Source organism: Trichosurus vulpecula, chromosome 9, assembly GCF_011100635.1.
Source record: "Trichosurus vulpecula isolate mTriVul1 chromosome 9, mTriVul1.pri, whole genome shotgun sequence".
Lineage (NCBI taxonomy): Eukaryota > Metazoa > Chordata > Mammalia > Diprotodontia > Phalangeridae > Trichosurus > Trichosurus vulpecula.
Genome location: NC_050581.1, coordinates 179350730 through 179367819, shown reverse-complemented (window position 1 = coordinate 179367819; position 17090 = coordinate 179350730). Strand labels below are relative to the sequence as shown.

Sequence of the window (17090 nt, the reverse complement as noted above, 5' to 3'; positions counted from 1 at the left end):
CCCCATCACTTTCTGTTTAATTTATATGTCCTCCTAGAGATCTGTTTGGGCAGGGGAATGAGAAATGATAGATGGATCCATTAAGCCTCAAAAGGAGACTTTTGTGCTAAACATGTTCCTATTTCCCTTTGCCTTACTCTTGAAGTAACTGTTCACATCTTGAAAAAAGAATAGAAAATGAGATGTTTGTTTTCAGCCTAACTTAGGAAATAGTTTGTTAGCTCCCTGCAGAACACTGAGCGTATGACTAGGGCTGAAGCAGAGAAGTAGCATCCGCCTTCTAAATCACCAACACTCTCCTGGGAAGAATAGGAGTTTCCATCTAGATCTCACATTTCCATGGTAGTTTCCTTGTCAACCATTTTATGCCCTTGGGAGACCTAAACCTAACTCACCAAGGAAGGAGTCCAGCCAACTGCCTAATAACAATTTGATTCTAAGCTGGATAAAAATTGGGTCATGATAACTGTATTAGAGAGAGAAACAGAGACAGAGACAGAGACAGACAGTCAGAGAGACAGAGACAGAGAGAAAGAGAGAAACCGAGACAGAAAGAGACAGAGACAGAAGGGTATTTTTGATGGTATTAGGATGACAGGTGGCCTGACATAATGAATAAAGAGGCAGGTCCCACAGTTACAAAAACCTGCATCCAAGTTCTCATCGCTCAATGCCAGCAGGCAACTTTCTGTCGCTATTAATTGCAGAAGAGTATTCTACCTACATTGGTAGAGGGACTTTCCCCACCAGGAGTTCTTTACACCAATGAAATCACAAGTCCTGCCCAAAGCAATAATGCTGATAGTATCCTTGGCAGAGAAAGAATGGAAAGTGCCACTCACTTAATTAACAAGAAATGATTAAGTCCTTCCTGTGTGCCAGGCGGAGGGAGCTGCCATGCTACTGGGAAGATTAGGAAATGCTCCCAGATAAGTAAACATGTATACAAACTATATCCACAGTAATGGGTAGGGAGGCACAGGATCAATAACTGAGGGGGGGGGATGGATTAGGAAAGGTTTCTACAGGAGGTAGCACTGGAGCTCAGCCTTGAAGGCTTCCAGGATGTGGAAGGGGAGGAAGGAAGACAGCATTCCAGTCATGAGATTCAGTCTGTCTATACAAAGACAGAGAGATGGGAGATGGAGTATCCACATTTGGGGAACAGAAAGCAAGCAGAAAATGAATTGTAATGAGAGAATATTGAGGATAATCAGCAGATACCAAAATTAAAATAATGATGCCAAAATTAAATTCCAGTGATAAAAGGTAGTGTGAAAAGGCCATGTAGCTAAAGGCCAGAGCCCCAGGTTCTAATCCTAGCTCTGTCTCTAACAAGCTGAGTGACTCTGGGGAGCCAGTTGATCACAATTTCCTCATCTGTAAAAGGAGCCAATTGGATCAAATGATCACTGGGGTCCGTTCAAGCACTATGCTGTTATGAGCTCCAGTTGTTTTTGACATATATTTAGCAATATTTGGCATCTAAAAAGAAAGCATATGCATGATTCCCTGACAGGTCTTTTTGTATTGAAAGGACATTTCCCAGAGACCGATTTTTATACAGTTTCTCCTCCCTGGCCTTTCTCTTTGACTCTGGGTGTGTACCAGATTGTATTGCACATTTATAGTTGGGAAGGTGCCTTAGAGAATAATCTAATCCAACCACCTCATCTTAACAGGAGACTGAGGCCCAGAGAAGTAAAAGTGGGTTGCTCAGGGTCCCACAGGAAGGAAGTGACAGAACCAGGATTTGAACCCAGGTTCTCTGACCCCAGATCCAGGGGATGCACCATTGAATGACATTGTCTCTCCAGGTGGAAATTCTGGGCTTTCAATCAGCAAAGGCATCCTAGTAATATGATATCCTCCTTCTCCTTCAGGTCTTTGGCTTCTTGAATTTTGTTCTCTGGGCAGGAAACATTTGGTTTGTTTTCAAGGAGACTGGATGGCATTCTTCTGGCCAGAGGCATCTCTCAGAGCCGATGGAGAAGCACTCCAGCAGCTACGGCCATGGAGGATACAATCGAGACAGCTACGGGCCAAGTGGCGGGTATAACCAGCCGGCAAATCTCGGGCAGCCTGCTGAGGAATTTGGCCAGCAGCCTAGTGGCCCCACTTCCTTTGCCAATCAGATTTAATATGGCAGAGTTTGATTTCTTATGGAAACCGTTCACTATGATAGAATTCAATGGCACAAGGATTTTCATTTTATTAAGAGCTGGAATCAAATATTAATATAGAAAGTATTTAATGCAAATCAGAGCTCTGTAGCTCTCATTAAACAAGGAAGGCCCTAGGTTGTGATAAATGGTACTTTGAGACTAGTTGAGATGATCTATTATTTAGTATAGGTGGCTAAGTGGACAGTGTCTTCTTATATGTACAGATAATTTTACAGTAGTTTTGTATGTGTACCAAGGTAGTAGAAGTATTTTGTAGCCCAAAGTCTTGAGTCCGTCATATTTGGAACATAAAATAGTATAGAGTTTTCTTATCCATTTCAATGGGAAACAAAATTTTAATATGATTTCTAAGCAATGACTTGGTGTGAACCACAAAATGCATGCTGTATAATTGCTAAGTTTACAACACTGCCGGTTTGTGAATCTTTGTAAGTTATTTTAGACAATTGTACCTTTTTGCTCCCTTTGATAATAAAATTTAGTGCATGAATTGGCATTTTCTCCCAAACTGAATGTTTGAACTGTATTTATGGAAACTTCCCAACTGCACCCTGACTCATTGTATATTTAAGGAAATGGACTGCCTGTTGTGTATATTTTGTGAATTTGGCTCTCTGGTTCTAATAGAGTGCTTAAAGCATTGTAATAAAGATATGTTCCCAACTAAGGGGCATTTGAGAGTATTACTGTAATTGCCTAATATGTACACCCTCTCTGTAAAATCAGTAGTTTTATCCATTGTAATGTGCACTGACTTTTTTGTGAATTTTTTCGTGTGAGTCATGGATGATAAGGACCAAGTAGCCTGTGGTTCCTGTACTTGAGGAGGTATTTCTGTCGATAGGCTGATGGAGGTGAAGACTGTCAGCAACTCTAGTTAAGAATAGGTGTCCCTGGACTGTGTGTGCTATTGTAAAGTACTCATGACTCCCAGGACTAGCTATACTCTAACATGATGGTTCTACCTAGCTAACTATCAAAAATTCCCAAGTTTTACTACACTTCTCAAATGAGCAGTTCTTGCTTGGGCACTATCAATAGATTAGAAAGATCAGGAACAACTTTTTTTTTCTAAATGAGCTATTCTCCAGTGCAAAAAGAATAACTTGCAAAGTCTCCTTTTGCCCCATTTGTGATAAAGAATATGGCAGTCTTCATCTCTGGGATCTAAATCATTTGGAAACCCAGAACAAAACAGGATTAGCAAAAGCAGGTATCTACATTCCTATGTAAGAGTGTTACCAAGATATACTGTATGATCCGTAATGTTGGAAGCATTTTAACCATGTTGCATCTTATATGATAATTGTAACCAATTTCTGGCTACTTGGTGGATGAATCTATATTGTGATATCTATTTGACTCTAATAAAGTTATTGCATACAAATCTGTTGAAATCAAATGACTCCACCCTTCTACAATGAAAACATTCTGGCAAATGTCCAGTGTTCCCAGACTCTTGGCATCATCTTGGCTCTTTGGTCAGTCAGTCAACAAGCATGGCTTAAATACTTTGTGCCAGGCACTGAGTTACATGATGGGGTTTCAAAGAAATGCTTATAACACACTCTGAAGAGCAAATGACTCCGCTAATGTAACAGTCCTTTATCTTTATGACCTCAGATGTGCTTTTGCTTGGCAGTGGAATGCTTCCCTACCCTCCCTCCAGTGCCTTGCTCCCACTGTGACTGGCTAATTTCAATTGATTTCTCCTTACATTGTTCAAACGGAGAGTAAAATGCTGTTTTTCACTCCCTCAAGTGTACCAGGTCCAATAACTAGCAGTTATTTTTTTAACAGTCTTATTTTTACAAAAGAACATTCTGGATTTTGACCAATGAAAAGCCATGACTGACTATGTCAAGGGAAAATGATGATTTCCTATTTTATTGTATGCTTGCTAAAAGAAATTATAATCCAGCTGGGCTATTTTTTTCATCTGGGATTGTACTTTTGATTTCAAGAGGAAAAAGCAAATTCTGTCTAAAGAAATTCAGTCAGTGTCTCTCACAAGGTTATGTCAACTCAGCATATAGATCAGCTTAAATTTTTCCATAGCAAAATTCAGTTTGACATCACTTCACTCAAGAGAGACAGTGGGCTATAAAGGCTAGTGCACTAGACCCAGAGTGGGTTCAAGGAATACATGGGTTAAAATCCTGACTCTGAGTCCAGAGATCCCAAATTTAGAGCCGAAAGGGACCTCAAAGATCATCCATCCAACAGCTTCATTTTACAGAGGAAATTGAGTCCCATAGAGGTGAAAAGATTTGCCCAACATTGGGATTCAAATCTAGACCTTCTGCCTCCCAACTGAGTGGTACTTCCACTATAGCACTATGTGACTGAGTCAGTACATTAACCCCTCAGAGCCTCAGGCAACTCTGTAACACTTACCTACTGAACTTATAGATGGCTTGCATCTCCATCAGTGGAGGAATAGCATAGGGCCTTGGAGGACTGCTTGACCCTCATAGCTCGCAGCAGCTGTTCTCTCTAGGCAGGCACTTTAGCAGACCCTAACGCACAGAGATCATCCTGGCTTGATTAACCTCAGAGAGAAGCATGAAGGAAGCAGCAGCTGTCATGGGGCTGGAGGGGGAGGGGCTCAGTCATTGACATCAGTATAGTCACTCATATTTGCACAACACTTATGAATCTCAGGGCTGCCCACCAAGGTTGTCAACATCGTCTCATTTGGTCCATGTAGCAAACCTGTGAGGCAGAAGAGGCAAAGCTACTTATGCAGATTTGTACAGTGGAAGAAAGTGAGGCTTGGAGAAATTAAGCAACTTGCCCAGAAACCCACGAATACTGGTTAATGGCAGAAGTCAAGATAGAACCCAGGCATCCTGAGTCCTAGTTCATTGCTTTGGTCACTCCACAAAGTCTACCAAGAATTTCTCAGCCCTGTTGTTATGCAATAACCTTAACTGCAACCTCTCAGGGCCCAGAGCAACTCTCCAAGATGCTAAATTAAGAAGTTGCTGGTCTTATCACTGGAAATTCCTTATGCTGATAAAATCACAGTGCTCTCTCTCTCTCTCTCTCTCTCTCTCTCTCTCTCTCTCTCTCTCACTGTCACTCTCTCTCTTTCTCTCTCTCTTTCTCTTCCTCTCCCTCCCTCCCTCTCTCTCTCTCTGCTCTCTCTTCCTCCCTCCCTTCTCTCTTCCTCCCTCCCTCCTCTCTCCCTCCCTCCCTCTCTCTCCCTTCCTCTCTCTCTCTTCTCCCCTCTCTCTCTCTCCCTCCCTCCCTTCCTCTGTCTCTGTCTCTCTCTGTCTCTGTCTCTCTCTGTCTCTGTTTCTCTCTCTCTCTCTCTCTCTCTCTCTCTCTCTGTCTCTCTCTCTCTCTCACACACACACACACACACACACACACACACACACACACACCCCTATGGAGTCACTCAACCTCTCAGTGCCTTCGGGCAACTCTTTCAGGATATCAGTTACAAGAAGTTGTTGATATCTTTGGTGGAGGGTGTATTAAATATTTGTTCCCTACACTGATACAATTTAGGTTCTAGGACCCCCCCACCCATCCACCCACTATTCCAACCCCCACAATATACAAATTAAGGCTGTGTCCACACATAAAATAGCAAATGATAATGGCACTGGTTACTGCCATACTTTTAAAATCAGGCCAATCAACATTTTCTGAACATATGGCATTCACACAGGGGTAGGGAACCTGTGGGGTTTGGATTTCGTCAAATGGGCCACCCTTAAGGACCTAGATGGCCACATGTGGCCTCAAGGCTGAAGATTCCCACCCACCCACCCACCTTGAGTCAGATACTCAGCAAAATACCTACCACACGGCTCTGAATATTTGGACCAAAACCTGAAAGCAAAATTATTTATAGATTCTTTAAAACCTCATGGACCATTGGATCCAACACTTGCCAGAATCAGAGTTCCCTCTACAACATACTCAACAAGTCAGCCAGCAGGTGAAGACTTTTCATTAGGGAACACCTACCAGTAGCCCCTTCTACTTCAGGACACCCCTGACCATTAGAAAGTTTGTCCTTATATCAATCCAAAATTTCCTTCTTTGAAACTTCCTTCTAGTTCTACCCTCTGAGGTCAAACTGAACTATTCTGCTCCCACTTCCACATGCCAGCCCTTCAAATGCAAGAAGATAGCTATCATACTCCTACCACCCCACCACCACTGTCGTCTCCAGGGTTTAGCATGGTCAAGGTCTTTCAACCACTCTTCATATGGCAGGAACTTGAGGCCCTTAACCATTCTGATAGCCATATTTTGCCCACTTTCCATTTATAAAGGTGCCCAGAACTAACTGTAATACTTTGCATATGATCTGGCCAGAACAGAATTCAGGTCAATCGCCTCCCCAGTCCTATATACTAGGCTTTTCTTAATATGAGAAGATGGAGCCAAGGTCAATGAATCCATTAATTTTCTCTTGAATTTTAGATAATCCAAGTAAAAGTTCCAGCTCAACTAATGACTGACTTCCTATCTTCTATAATCCCATCCAAATATCTTATTTGTGGACTATTAATTTGTATTCATTTTTGACTGAAGGAACACTCTTTAGAACTGGGGTTCTTAACCTGGGATCCATGAATTTTATACATGCACATACAGATATGTGTGTATACATACATACATATACACATATATGTGGATATTTCAATATAATTCAATAATAATTTCCTTTACATTTTGTTTTATGTATTATTCTGAGAAAGAATCCATAGGCTTCACCAGACTGCCAAATGGGTCCCATGCACACACACACACACACACACACACACACACACACACACACACACATACACATGTTAAGAACTCTTGATTTAGAGTCAGCTGGGACATGGTACAGTTGACATTTCAAAGTGTGTCAGTAATTCCCCGATTCACAAGATTCCTTCACCCGTGTGAATAGTAAATATGCCCTAGTTATAAAAAGATAAAAACACAAAACCGTAGTAACCTGTGGCTCTTTCCCCAAAGCCTTATGTTTCTATGGCCAATATTATAAATTGGGTTGCATCTTTCCTTCAAATGTGCCATCTTCCATTCTTGATACCAGAGCTAGTAACACATTACTCCAGAGGTGGCTTGGAATGAGACTAAAATGCTTAATGACTGAGCTAGAATAAGACATTCAGCTCCTATTATTTTTCCATATTTTTTATCACCTGACCCCCTCTTCATTACCTCTAGCTTACACAAGCTGTGAATTAGAATCCTTGGGCCATTGGAACTTTAAACAGATTTTGTACCTTAAAAGTCTCACATGTACTGATCAAAAAAGTCATCCCAATCAATCCTGTTTCTACCTTTCACTCCCATGGTACCACTGAAAAATGAAACACCAAATAGCTTTTGTTATATAACGCAACAGTTTCTTTTATTTTAACTACTTCCTTCTGGTTCTTTTTGCAATTCGCTTGCATATCTTATCTTCTAGTCTTCTAGTTAGTAAACTCTGTTCCGAAGGATCAAAATGTCATACTATCCCATGACTTGATATATTCCTTAGCTAGCACATTTCACCACATGTAATGGCCCAATGTCACCTTCTGGAGCCACTATAAGGAATTCTACATTAGTAATTATATATTTCTCCTTAGAATTGTTCACTCATGTTTCCCTAAATGATAATTCTTGTGTTCTAATGCATGAGCATAATTCAAGGGAGAGTTTCAAGTAGGACTTAGGTTTTTCTACATAAATTTTAATGCTTTACTTCAACACTCCAAGGACCTATAATTTCGTCATCTACTAACACAGGTAGTGATCCCTCTCATACTTAGTGGATAATCTTTGAGAGTTAGAGTGACCAAAATTTTCACATTGTTGAAGCCAATCTAGTGATGACCTTTCCTGAACTTAGCTAGACTGGTCTTCAGGCAACAGACATATGGTGCTTCCTTAGGTCTACCCCCAACTCTTCCTGGATAGGTAGGACCTGTGCTCTCCTCGAATTTCTGCAGATCACCCCTATACCATGATTTAGCATTGGAGTGGCATTTGGTGGAGATTCTCAACCTATGGGCTTCCATATTAGTTAGTCCTATGAAACAATCATGTGGCCTAATGGTTAGAATGATGGACTTAAAGGCAGAGCAGCCTAAGTTCAAATTCTACCTCAATTACTAGCTATATGACCTTGACCAAGTTATTTATTTTTTCTCAGCCTCAGTTTCCACATCTGTAAAATGAGGATAATAATAACACCAACTGTACAGGGTTGTTTTGAGATAAGTGAGATAATATATGTAAAGCGATTTGCAAACCTTATTGCACTCTATAAATGTTATCCATTATTGTTATGAAAGCACAGGTTTTTTCCCCTGACTAAAATGGATTACTACTCTGTAGTAGCTGATGTTTCTGCTGAAAATCAGTTAGAATTATAAAATATTAGGACTAGAGGCTATCTAGCCCAAACCCTCCTTCAAATCTTAGCTCAGGAAACTGAGACCCAGAGATAGGTCAAAGATCACACAACAAGTCCATAGCAGAGCAAGGATTGAATTCATATTTGCTAACTTTCCAGTCCTATGCAACCCAGTGTGATGGCTACTCCATAAATTTCACTAATGGACAATTTCCACAAAATCCAACTTCTCAGCCATCAACCACCAGAGCACCGGCTTGCCAAATAAACTGAGGAGCCAGAGTCAACCTCAATGTCTGTACTGCCAGTAGAAGTATCTTATTTACTGATGGATTCTTTGAAGTAATGAATGCTCTGATCAACCTTGCCTTGTAGAATTCTACCTACCCTAACTTTGTAATCTGATCTCCCAAATCTAGAGGTCATGGCACACTAGACTGTCCAGTTTTCCTTTCCTTCTCTCTAACAAATTCTAAGTGACTTTCCCTGAAGGTTCCCATCATTTCCACCCATGGGACCAGTACCTTCTTGTTAATAACAGTCAGGTCCAGAGAGAATTTCCTCTTGTTAATTTCCTCTTATTATGTATATAGCCAATATACATAGGTTATTTTCTCCCTTCCAATTCTTTCTTGGTCAAAAACCCTTTTGACTAGGTTGATAGGATTCCAGGTAAAAATGTTTTTACTAGCCCTTGGCAGAAACATTCTATCCCTGATCAGAAGCCCATCATTCTTGTATGTAACAAACGGGACACCTATACCCTCACGTGTGGGTCCCCAGAATATTTAAAGTACTTTATGGGTTCACATATCCTTAAAACCATAGTTTACAAATCCCCACCAATATATCCACTTTGACTAGTTAGCCAAAACACATAATTAGTTCAGAATAAAAGGATTTAATAAAAAATCTTGGGTAGAAAAGTACCAAAATAATAATCCTCCTATAAACCTGTACCACCTCCTCCCACAAATACAAACAGCATCAACAGTGATAGCAGACATATATAAGGATCACATCCCAGGGCTTCTGTGTGGAAAGACACACATTTAGAGAACAGAGCACATGCATGGTGTGTTGCCTCCTGCCTTCAAAGTTACAGGACTGCTAAGATCATCTGGTGATGTAACATGCTCTATTTTGCTGGTTATTGTGTTTCTGCTCTCTCCTGGGTGCATCATGCCGTTAGCCTCATGGAGGTTGTGGAAAAGATAGACCCAAGGAGAAGGTTTCGTAGCAAAGGGGGCCCAAGGAATTAGGGGAAATGGACCAGGCAGTGTTTGCACCACAATCCAATGGAGGACCATGAGTCAAGGCACAGGAACAAAGGTTACAGTGAGGAGGAAGGGTTACCCTCCAAGTATTTCTGTCCTGCGATAAAGACCTTGTTCTCCCCGTGCTAATTATAGCTTTGCCTTGAAATAATGTCTATAAAGCTCACATTTCTGGAAATGTAATTTAAGACTTAATATGGGAATTTGTTTTACTTGACTATACATATTTGTTACAATGATTTTGCTTTTCTTTTTTATACAGGAGCTGGGAAGAAGATAAATCAAATGCTTGCTAATTGAAATAAAATCAAATAAAGACTTCATCTGAGGGGAAACAATCATTGACTGCATGATGGATTTCCCTAAAATGAGCCACTGGGGAGTTCTGGGATGTACATGATAAGGATATGGGGGTTAGACACATTCTGACATGTGGTGAAAGATCAAATACTCTGTAAAAGCAATTCCTTCTGTTCTCATTCTGAGTCATTAGAAGAGAACAGAATACCCAGGGAAGCTTCTGATTTGAAAAATGAAATACATCTCTAACATTTTCAAAAGTTGGGTCCAAGTTGCCAGAAAGAAAATGTAACAGCAAACCTCTTATGAGAAATCAATGGAAAGTCCCAATTGAGCACCTTGTGTAGGATTGAGGAGCCTCGTGAGTGGGGCCAGATTCATAATCTGTCTTGTTTCCCCCCAGTATGACGGCCAGTCAGAGACAGAGCAGCTGAGCTCAGCCAGCACCTCCCTCCTCACTTCATGAGATTATTATTTATATCCACAACAAAGGAGCCTCACCTCAGATGCAGAAAAAATCTAGCAACCTCTGTCATTTTCTCAAAATGTACTTTAGAGAGAAAATAAATGTAAAGAAGGCCTTCTAAGAAGAAAGTAGACATTGTTATTCTTATGAGAGAGAGAAAGATAGAGAAAGAGAGAGAGAGAGAGAGAGAGAGAGAGAGAGAGAGAGAGATGATTGATGGATACAGAGAAATGGGGGGTGAGAGAGAGACAGAGAGACAGGGACAGAGAGACAGAGAAAGAGACAGAGAGAGAGAGAAAGAGAGAGAGACAGGGAGGGAGGGAGGGAGAGAGACAGAGAAAGAGAGAGAGAGAAAGGGAGGGAGGGAGGGAGAGATGATAGAGCAAACATTGATTCAACCCTTATTATGTGTCAGGCACTGCACTAGGCACTGAGAACACAAATACAAGTGAGTTAACTATTTGGTGTTGGCTAAAAGCAACCTATTCCCCTCTGAATAGCATGTTACTTTGTGTATAAAAGAAAATTCAAATTAGAAAGCATTTATTAAGCACCTACTGTTCAGTCATTTATTCATGCCTGACTCTTTGTGATTCTATGGACCATGCTATTCATGGGATTTTCTTGGCAAAGATAATGGAGTGTTTTGCCATTTCCTTCTGCAGTGAATTAAGACAAATGACAGTTAAGTGCCTTGCCCAGGGTCACACAGCTAGTCTGAGGTTGAATTTGAACTCAGGTCTCCCTGACTCCTGGTCCAGTGCTCTCTCCACTGAGCTAGTGTGCCTGCCCTTAGGAGCTTCCATTCTATTGAAGGAAAAAACATGAATGAATTAATGAATAAATGAATGAAATAAAAAGTGTATATTAAGTGCTTGCTATCTACCAAGCACTGTGCTAAGCACTGCTGATACAAATTCAAACCAGATAGATCCTGCTTTCATGTCGCTCACATTCTAACTGGGGGAGATAATTCAGATGGTCCTGCAGCAGAGAGGATGACAAAGCCCAGGGTTCTTAGGCTGCATGGACCGGGCAGATATGACCACTTACCATGCATGAGAAAGGAATCCAAACTATGACCTTTCTGGTAACATGGTTGTATCCCCAGCACCTACCATAGTGTCTGGCATATATTGGGGCAGTTAATAACTATTTGTTAATTGATTGATTGACTGATGACCATGAGGCCCATCTATTAAGCCCTCTAGACCCTCAGGCATCATTGCTATCAGCCCATAATGTACTTTACATACATATGATATACATATATATACACATAGAACAGAATAGATAAATAGAATAGATAGAAATATATAGAAATAGAGAATATATAATATAGCAAATATATATGTATATATGTATGTACGTATGTATGTATATATCTGTGTTGTGTGTATATACATATATGTGTGTGTATATATGTATATATATGTGTGTATATATATACATACATATATATATATACATATTATATATATGTATATATACACCAAGGTAATTTGAATGGCAGATGGGGAAGGCTTGGGGGATGGGATGGGGGGACCATCAGTGCAGGGAGGAGGAGATTAGGAAAGCGTTCTTCAGGGAGGCTGCACTTGAGCTGGCTTTGAACGAAGCTCAGGACTCTACGGGGTGTAGATGAGAAGGTAGGGCATTCCAGGCATGGGGCACGGCTTACACAAAAGCATGGAAAGAAGACATAAAATTTCATGCGTCCTGGTCTGCACCACAACCATCATCATCATCCACATTTATATAGCCCTCTGAGGTCATGTGCCCCGCCAAGTGACAGTAGCTGGTAGAGCTCCAAGAGATCCTGCTCTCTGCTTTCCATTCCCAACAGTGGGGTCACAAACAGTCTTTGTTACCGCTGTTACACATCATTGGGGCCCTTCACTGACAACCTTTTCTCAAGAAACTGAAACTGAAAACAGCATTTTGTGGATGATTGCCATGAGGAGTTTTGTTGAAACACTGACAGGTTGGCCATGCAGTCTGCAAGGACTGAATTCCAGCGTTGAATTCCAAGTCTTAACATCAAATGTTGGCTTATTTAGCGCTTTCAAACAATGTTATTACAGTCTTCATTTTCAACCTTTCTGCAGGTCAGCATTAATGTTATCTCCATAAACTTCTGCCCTTATCTCTTTCTCTCCACTGGCTGAGCACATCCAAGAATAATGGCACGGCACTCTCTCCTGGGACTCAAAGCCAACTACAGTAAACATTAGCCCCTAGAGATAACAACCACTATTTTTCCTAGAAGAATCGAACAGGTCATTCGGAAGGTAAATGCTTAACATGGGCACCAAAGGGATCAGATTTGGAAGCCCACGTTCTCTACAGCACAAAGGCAGCATGAAGGCATGTATGGCAAGCTGGGTTTGGGATCAGGACACCTAGGCTTAAATCTTACCTCTGATACTCACTTAGCTGGGTGATTGTGGGCAAGCCACCTAACCTCTCTGAGACTCAGTTTCCTCAGCTGTTGTTACTGTTGTTCGTTCTTCATTCTCGAAGAGGACCTTGACATCAGGGAGGTGATGCCATGACATGGAATGGGAACGGATACACCCTGCTTCACAAGGTGGTGAGGTTCAAATGAAATAATATACACAAAGTGCTCTGCAAACTTTACAGTTGTATCAGTGTAATACAGTGATAGGATAAGGGCAGCTGGGTAGCAGAGTAGATACAGCACTGGGTTAGTCAGGAAGTGTTGGACATGACTGAACAACAAAAACAATAACACGGCAATACAGTGATAGTAGTAGCAGGAGCAGTTGTAGTTGCAGTAATAGTAGTGGTGGTGGTGGTGGTGGTGGTGGTGGTGGTAGTAGTATCAAACAACCATAAATAAGTTCCTTTGACTTCCTGATCAAGCTTCCAATGGGAGAATTTGCATATTTTTTGCTTTTTCCTTTTCCTTTCTTCCCTTAGAGAGGAAGGAATGGCACCTCACTGAGCATTAAAAGCATAATAAAACTTCAGTAAACATCTCTTGAATTGAACTGATTTGAATTTCAATGCACTGAGCAGCAAGGACATCATTGCTGTTCAGTCATTTCAGTCAAGTCCAATTCTTTATGACCCCATTTCAGGTTTTCTTGGCAAAGATACTTTATCATTTCCTTCTCCAGTCCACTCTACAGATGACAAAACTAAGGCAAACAGGGTTAAGTGACTTGGCCAGGGTCACACAGACACTAAGTATCTGAGGTCAGATTTGAACTCAGGAAGAAGAATCTTCCAAAATCCAGCTCCAGCACTCTATCCACTGCACCATACCTTCCCCTCTATCTGTGGCCCTAATGACTAGCTATCTTAGGAGCTGTCCAGATTTTTTGTGTAGATTATCCAGCCCTGCCTGCTAACATTTCAATTTTAAATAATAGAGAAAGAAATAAAAAGAAATGTTTTAGCGATATGAGTGGTTCTTAATGGTGTGTGTGTGTGTGTGTATGTGTGTGTGTGTGCGTGTGTTATGGACCCCTTAGGCAGTTAGTCAAGGGAAGACTATGAACCCCTTCTCAAAATAACATTTTCAAATTCATAAAATAAAATACATGGAAAATCCAAAGGAAAGTAATTATATTAAAAATGCAGTTATCAGATTAAGAAAAAATGTTCACGGACCTCATTTTAGGAACTCCTGGTCTATAAAGTAACTGCAAGACAATTTTCTGGGGAAGTCACTCAAACTAGTTGTTGGGTACCATGGAAACTAATTTTTAAGTTGTCAAGCAGTATGTGAGAATTCTATCTTCTTCCCTAAATGATGTAGCTGAAAAGTAGAGACAGGAGACCACCAAAGCCCTACCTACTTATGTGAGTCTAATTAGACTAATACGGGGCTAATCTCATATGAAATGAGTCTCTCTCATACAAGTTCTAAACAGACTGATGCCAGGAGAGACACGCAGACTCACACAACAGATGAACTGGGGGAGGGTCCCATTCAATAATGATTCCCATAGCTCTGTCTAGTGTTTTCAAAAAGAAAAAATGTACATGTGCTGCTTGTTCCTCTCCTCCAATGACCTATAGCTAGGTCCTGGTTAGCACAATGCTTGGCACATGTTAGCCTCTTAATATTTTTTAGCAATTGATTGGTCAGTGTGAATAATGAATCCCCTAGAGTATTGGATATGTTTTCAGATTCACACTCATTGAAGTTAAAGTATGCAAATTGACTATAGCCCAATGGAAATGCGTAGTGTGATTCCAATAATGCCACCATTTCAGGAGATTGATTGTTCCCACTAATCTGGGACCTACATGTATCTCAGCCTGTAAAAAATGGCTCATTTAAATATTGTGGCCTTCTGACCTTTGTTTTTTCCATATTTCTACCCTAAAGGATCCATCAGTTCCCCTAGAAGTCTCCCTCTTCTTATGATATAATGTGAACACCACTGTAATTGACTATATATGGCCCTCATTTCTTTCTGGTCTTATACATCAGATAGAGCGATAGGCTGCGAGTCAGGACATAGGATCAAATTCTGGCTCAGAAAGTTACTAGCTATATGATTCTCAGTTTCCTCATCTATAAAAGAGGGGAAAATAATAGCATCTACTCCACAGAGATATAATGAGGATTAAAGGAGAAATATTTGTAAAGCACTTTTCATCTCAAAGTACTATAAAAATGCTAGCTGTTATGAAGATGAGGATGATGATGATGATAAGAAGGAGGACAAGGAAGAGTAGGATGACAAGGACAACTACAGTGGTGGTGGTGGAGGTGGTGGTCATGGTGGTGAAGAAGGTGGTGGTGGTAGTGGTAGTTGTGATAGTGGTGGAGGTGACGGCAGTGGTATGACATCTTTTACACTTCTTACACACATCCACCTTGGTGATATGCTTCAACCTATTTCTGCTCGTCATGCAGCCTTCCATTGTGTTTTGGATCCCCTGAAATTCTGATTCTTCTGAAACCATAGTGTTCTATGATCATATCATTTGGGGGAAATTAACTATGATAGGCTTCTGGGACAGCTAAAACCTGAGAATCCATCACTCACTAAACAAATATGCATAAGATGCCTCCTATGTCTGAAGCACTGGGACAAAAAAGACAAAAATGAAATAAAGCCTGTCCTTGAGGAGCTTACAAATATACAGATAAGCATATGAGGATAGATGTATTGGTAATTTTATGTAGAAGGCATCCACCAGCTGCTGGGCCAGAGGGATGGATCAGTGGATCGGCTTCTAAGAGATGGTGCTTAAGCTGAGCTTCTAAGAAAACCAGGGATTCTAAGAGGCAAAAGTGAGGATGGAGTATACGTCAAACATAAGGGCACCCTGTACAAAAGCACAGAGATGGGAGATTGTGTCACAACTGCAAAACAAAGAGCATCAGTCTGATGGGAATATAGAGCATGTGACAAGACTAGACAAGATAAGTTGGAGTCAAGTCATAAAGGTTGTAAATGACAAAGGGACAAGTTTGTATTTTTTCCGCAAAGTAATAGGGAGTGACTATAGCTTAATGAGTGATAAGGGACAGGGATGGGCTTGTACTTTAAGAAAATCACTTTGATGGCCAAATAAAGGATGTATTGAAAAGGGAGAGAGTCAAGGTAGAGAGACCAATTTGGAGGCTCGTGCAAGAATCGAGGCAAGAGATGAGGCCTTGAACTGAGGTGGTGGCTACAAGAACGAAGATGAAGAGTCAGGTGAAAAAGATATTGTGGATGTAGAATCAACAAGACATGATAATTGATGGGATATGTAGAGTGAGGGAGAATGACTCATTGAGAAGGAACCTAAGGTGACAAACCTAGATGACTGGAAGGATGGTGGTGTACTTCACAAAAGTAGGGAAGTTTGAAACCTTCTCATTCAATGACAATGTCTCACCTCATCTTGCCATAAAATGTAATAAGTAAGATTGTGCCAACCACGAAGGGCAAATTCCAGGGTATATGAAGAAATGGGAACACTGACAGATTCAATATGAAGGATAGTGATGGATGGTAATGGGAATACCATTAAGAAGCCCTCATTCGGGTATAATTTTTATATAGTATGTGCTTCTTGAAAGATAGACAGGAATCAGCGAATTTCAAAGTGAGTGGTGGGCTTTTCTTGAACTAGTGTGCAATGTAACAATTAATCATGGTGACAGGTACTAGGGAATGTAATGGACTGCACTGCTTTTAAGTTTTCCTAGGCAAAAATCTCAGAAGAAAACACACATGCACAAATATGGAAATTAGAATTCCTCAAGACAGAATCCACTGAAGTATTTATGTTTTTCTTGGTCTCAAGACTGGCTATTTCTATTTACAATTCTATTGTTTATTTTTGTCCAATTTCAAACATTCAATGTAGAAGACACATTTTCACTCATTTTGGATTTTATATCTATGATTTTTTAAAAATGATGAGCCCACAGATACAACTCATGCCCCATGGAAAACCTGACTCACGGTATAGTACAGTGTTTCAAATCTAGTTTGTTATTG

The 17090-nt window shown here is 40.6% G+C and overlaps 1 protein-coding gene across 1 annotated transcript in view; it reads left to right on the top strand.

Moving 5' to 3' along the window:
* SYNPR (synaptoporin) overlaps positions 1-3583 on the top strand; it is a gene marked incomplete at its 5' end in the record, with an annotated part of 143481 nt that extends 139898 nt beyond the window's left edge. The window contains one exon of the mRNA XM_036739671.1: positions 1884-3583. Coding sequence (XP_036595566.1) covers positions 1884-2141 — 258 coding nt within the window. The remainder of the gene's footprint in view (positions 1-1883) is intronic.
* Between the last annotated feature and the right edge of the window lie 13507 nt (positions 3584-17090).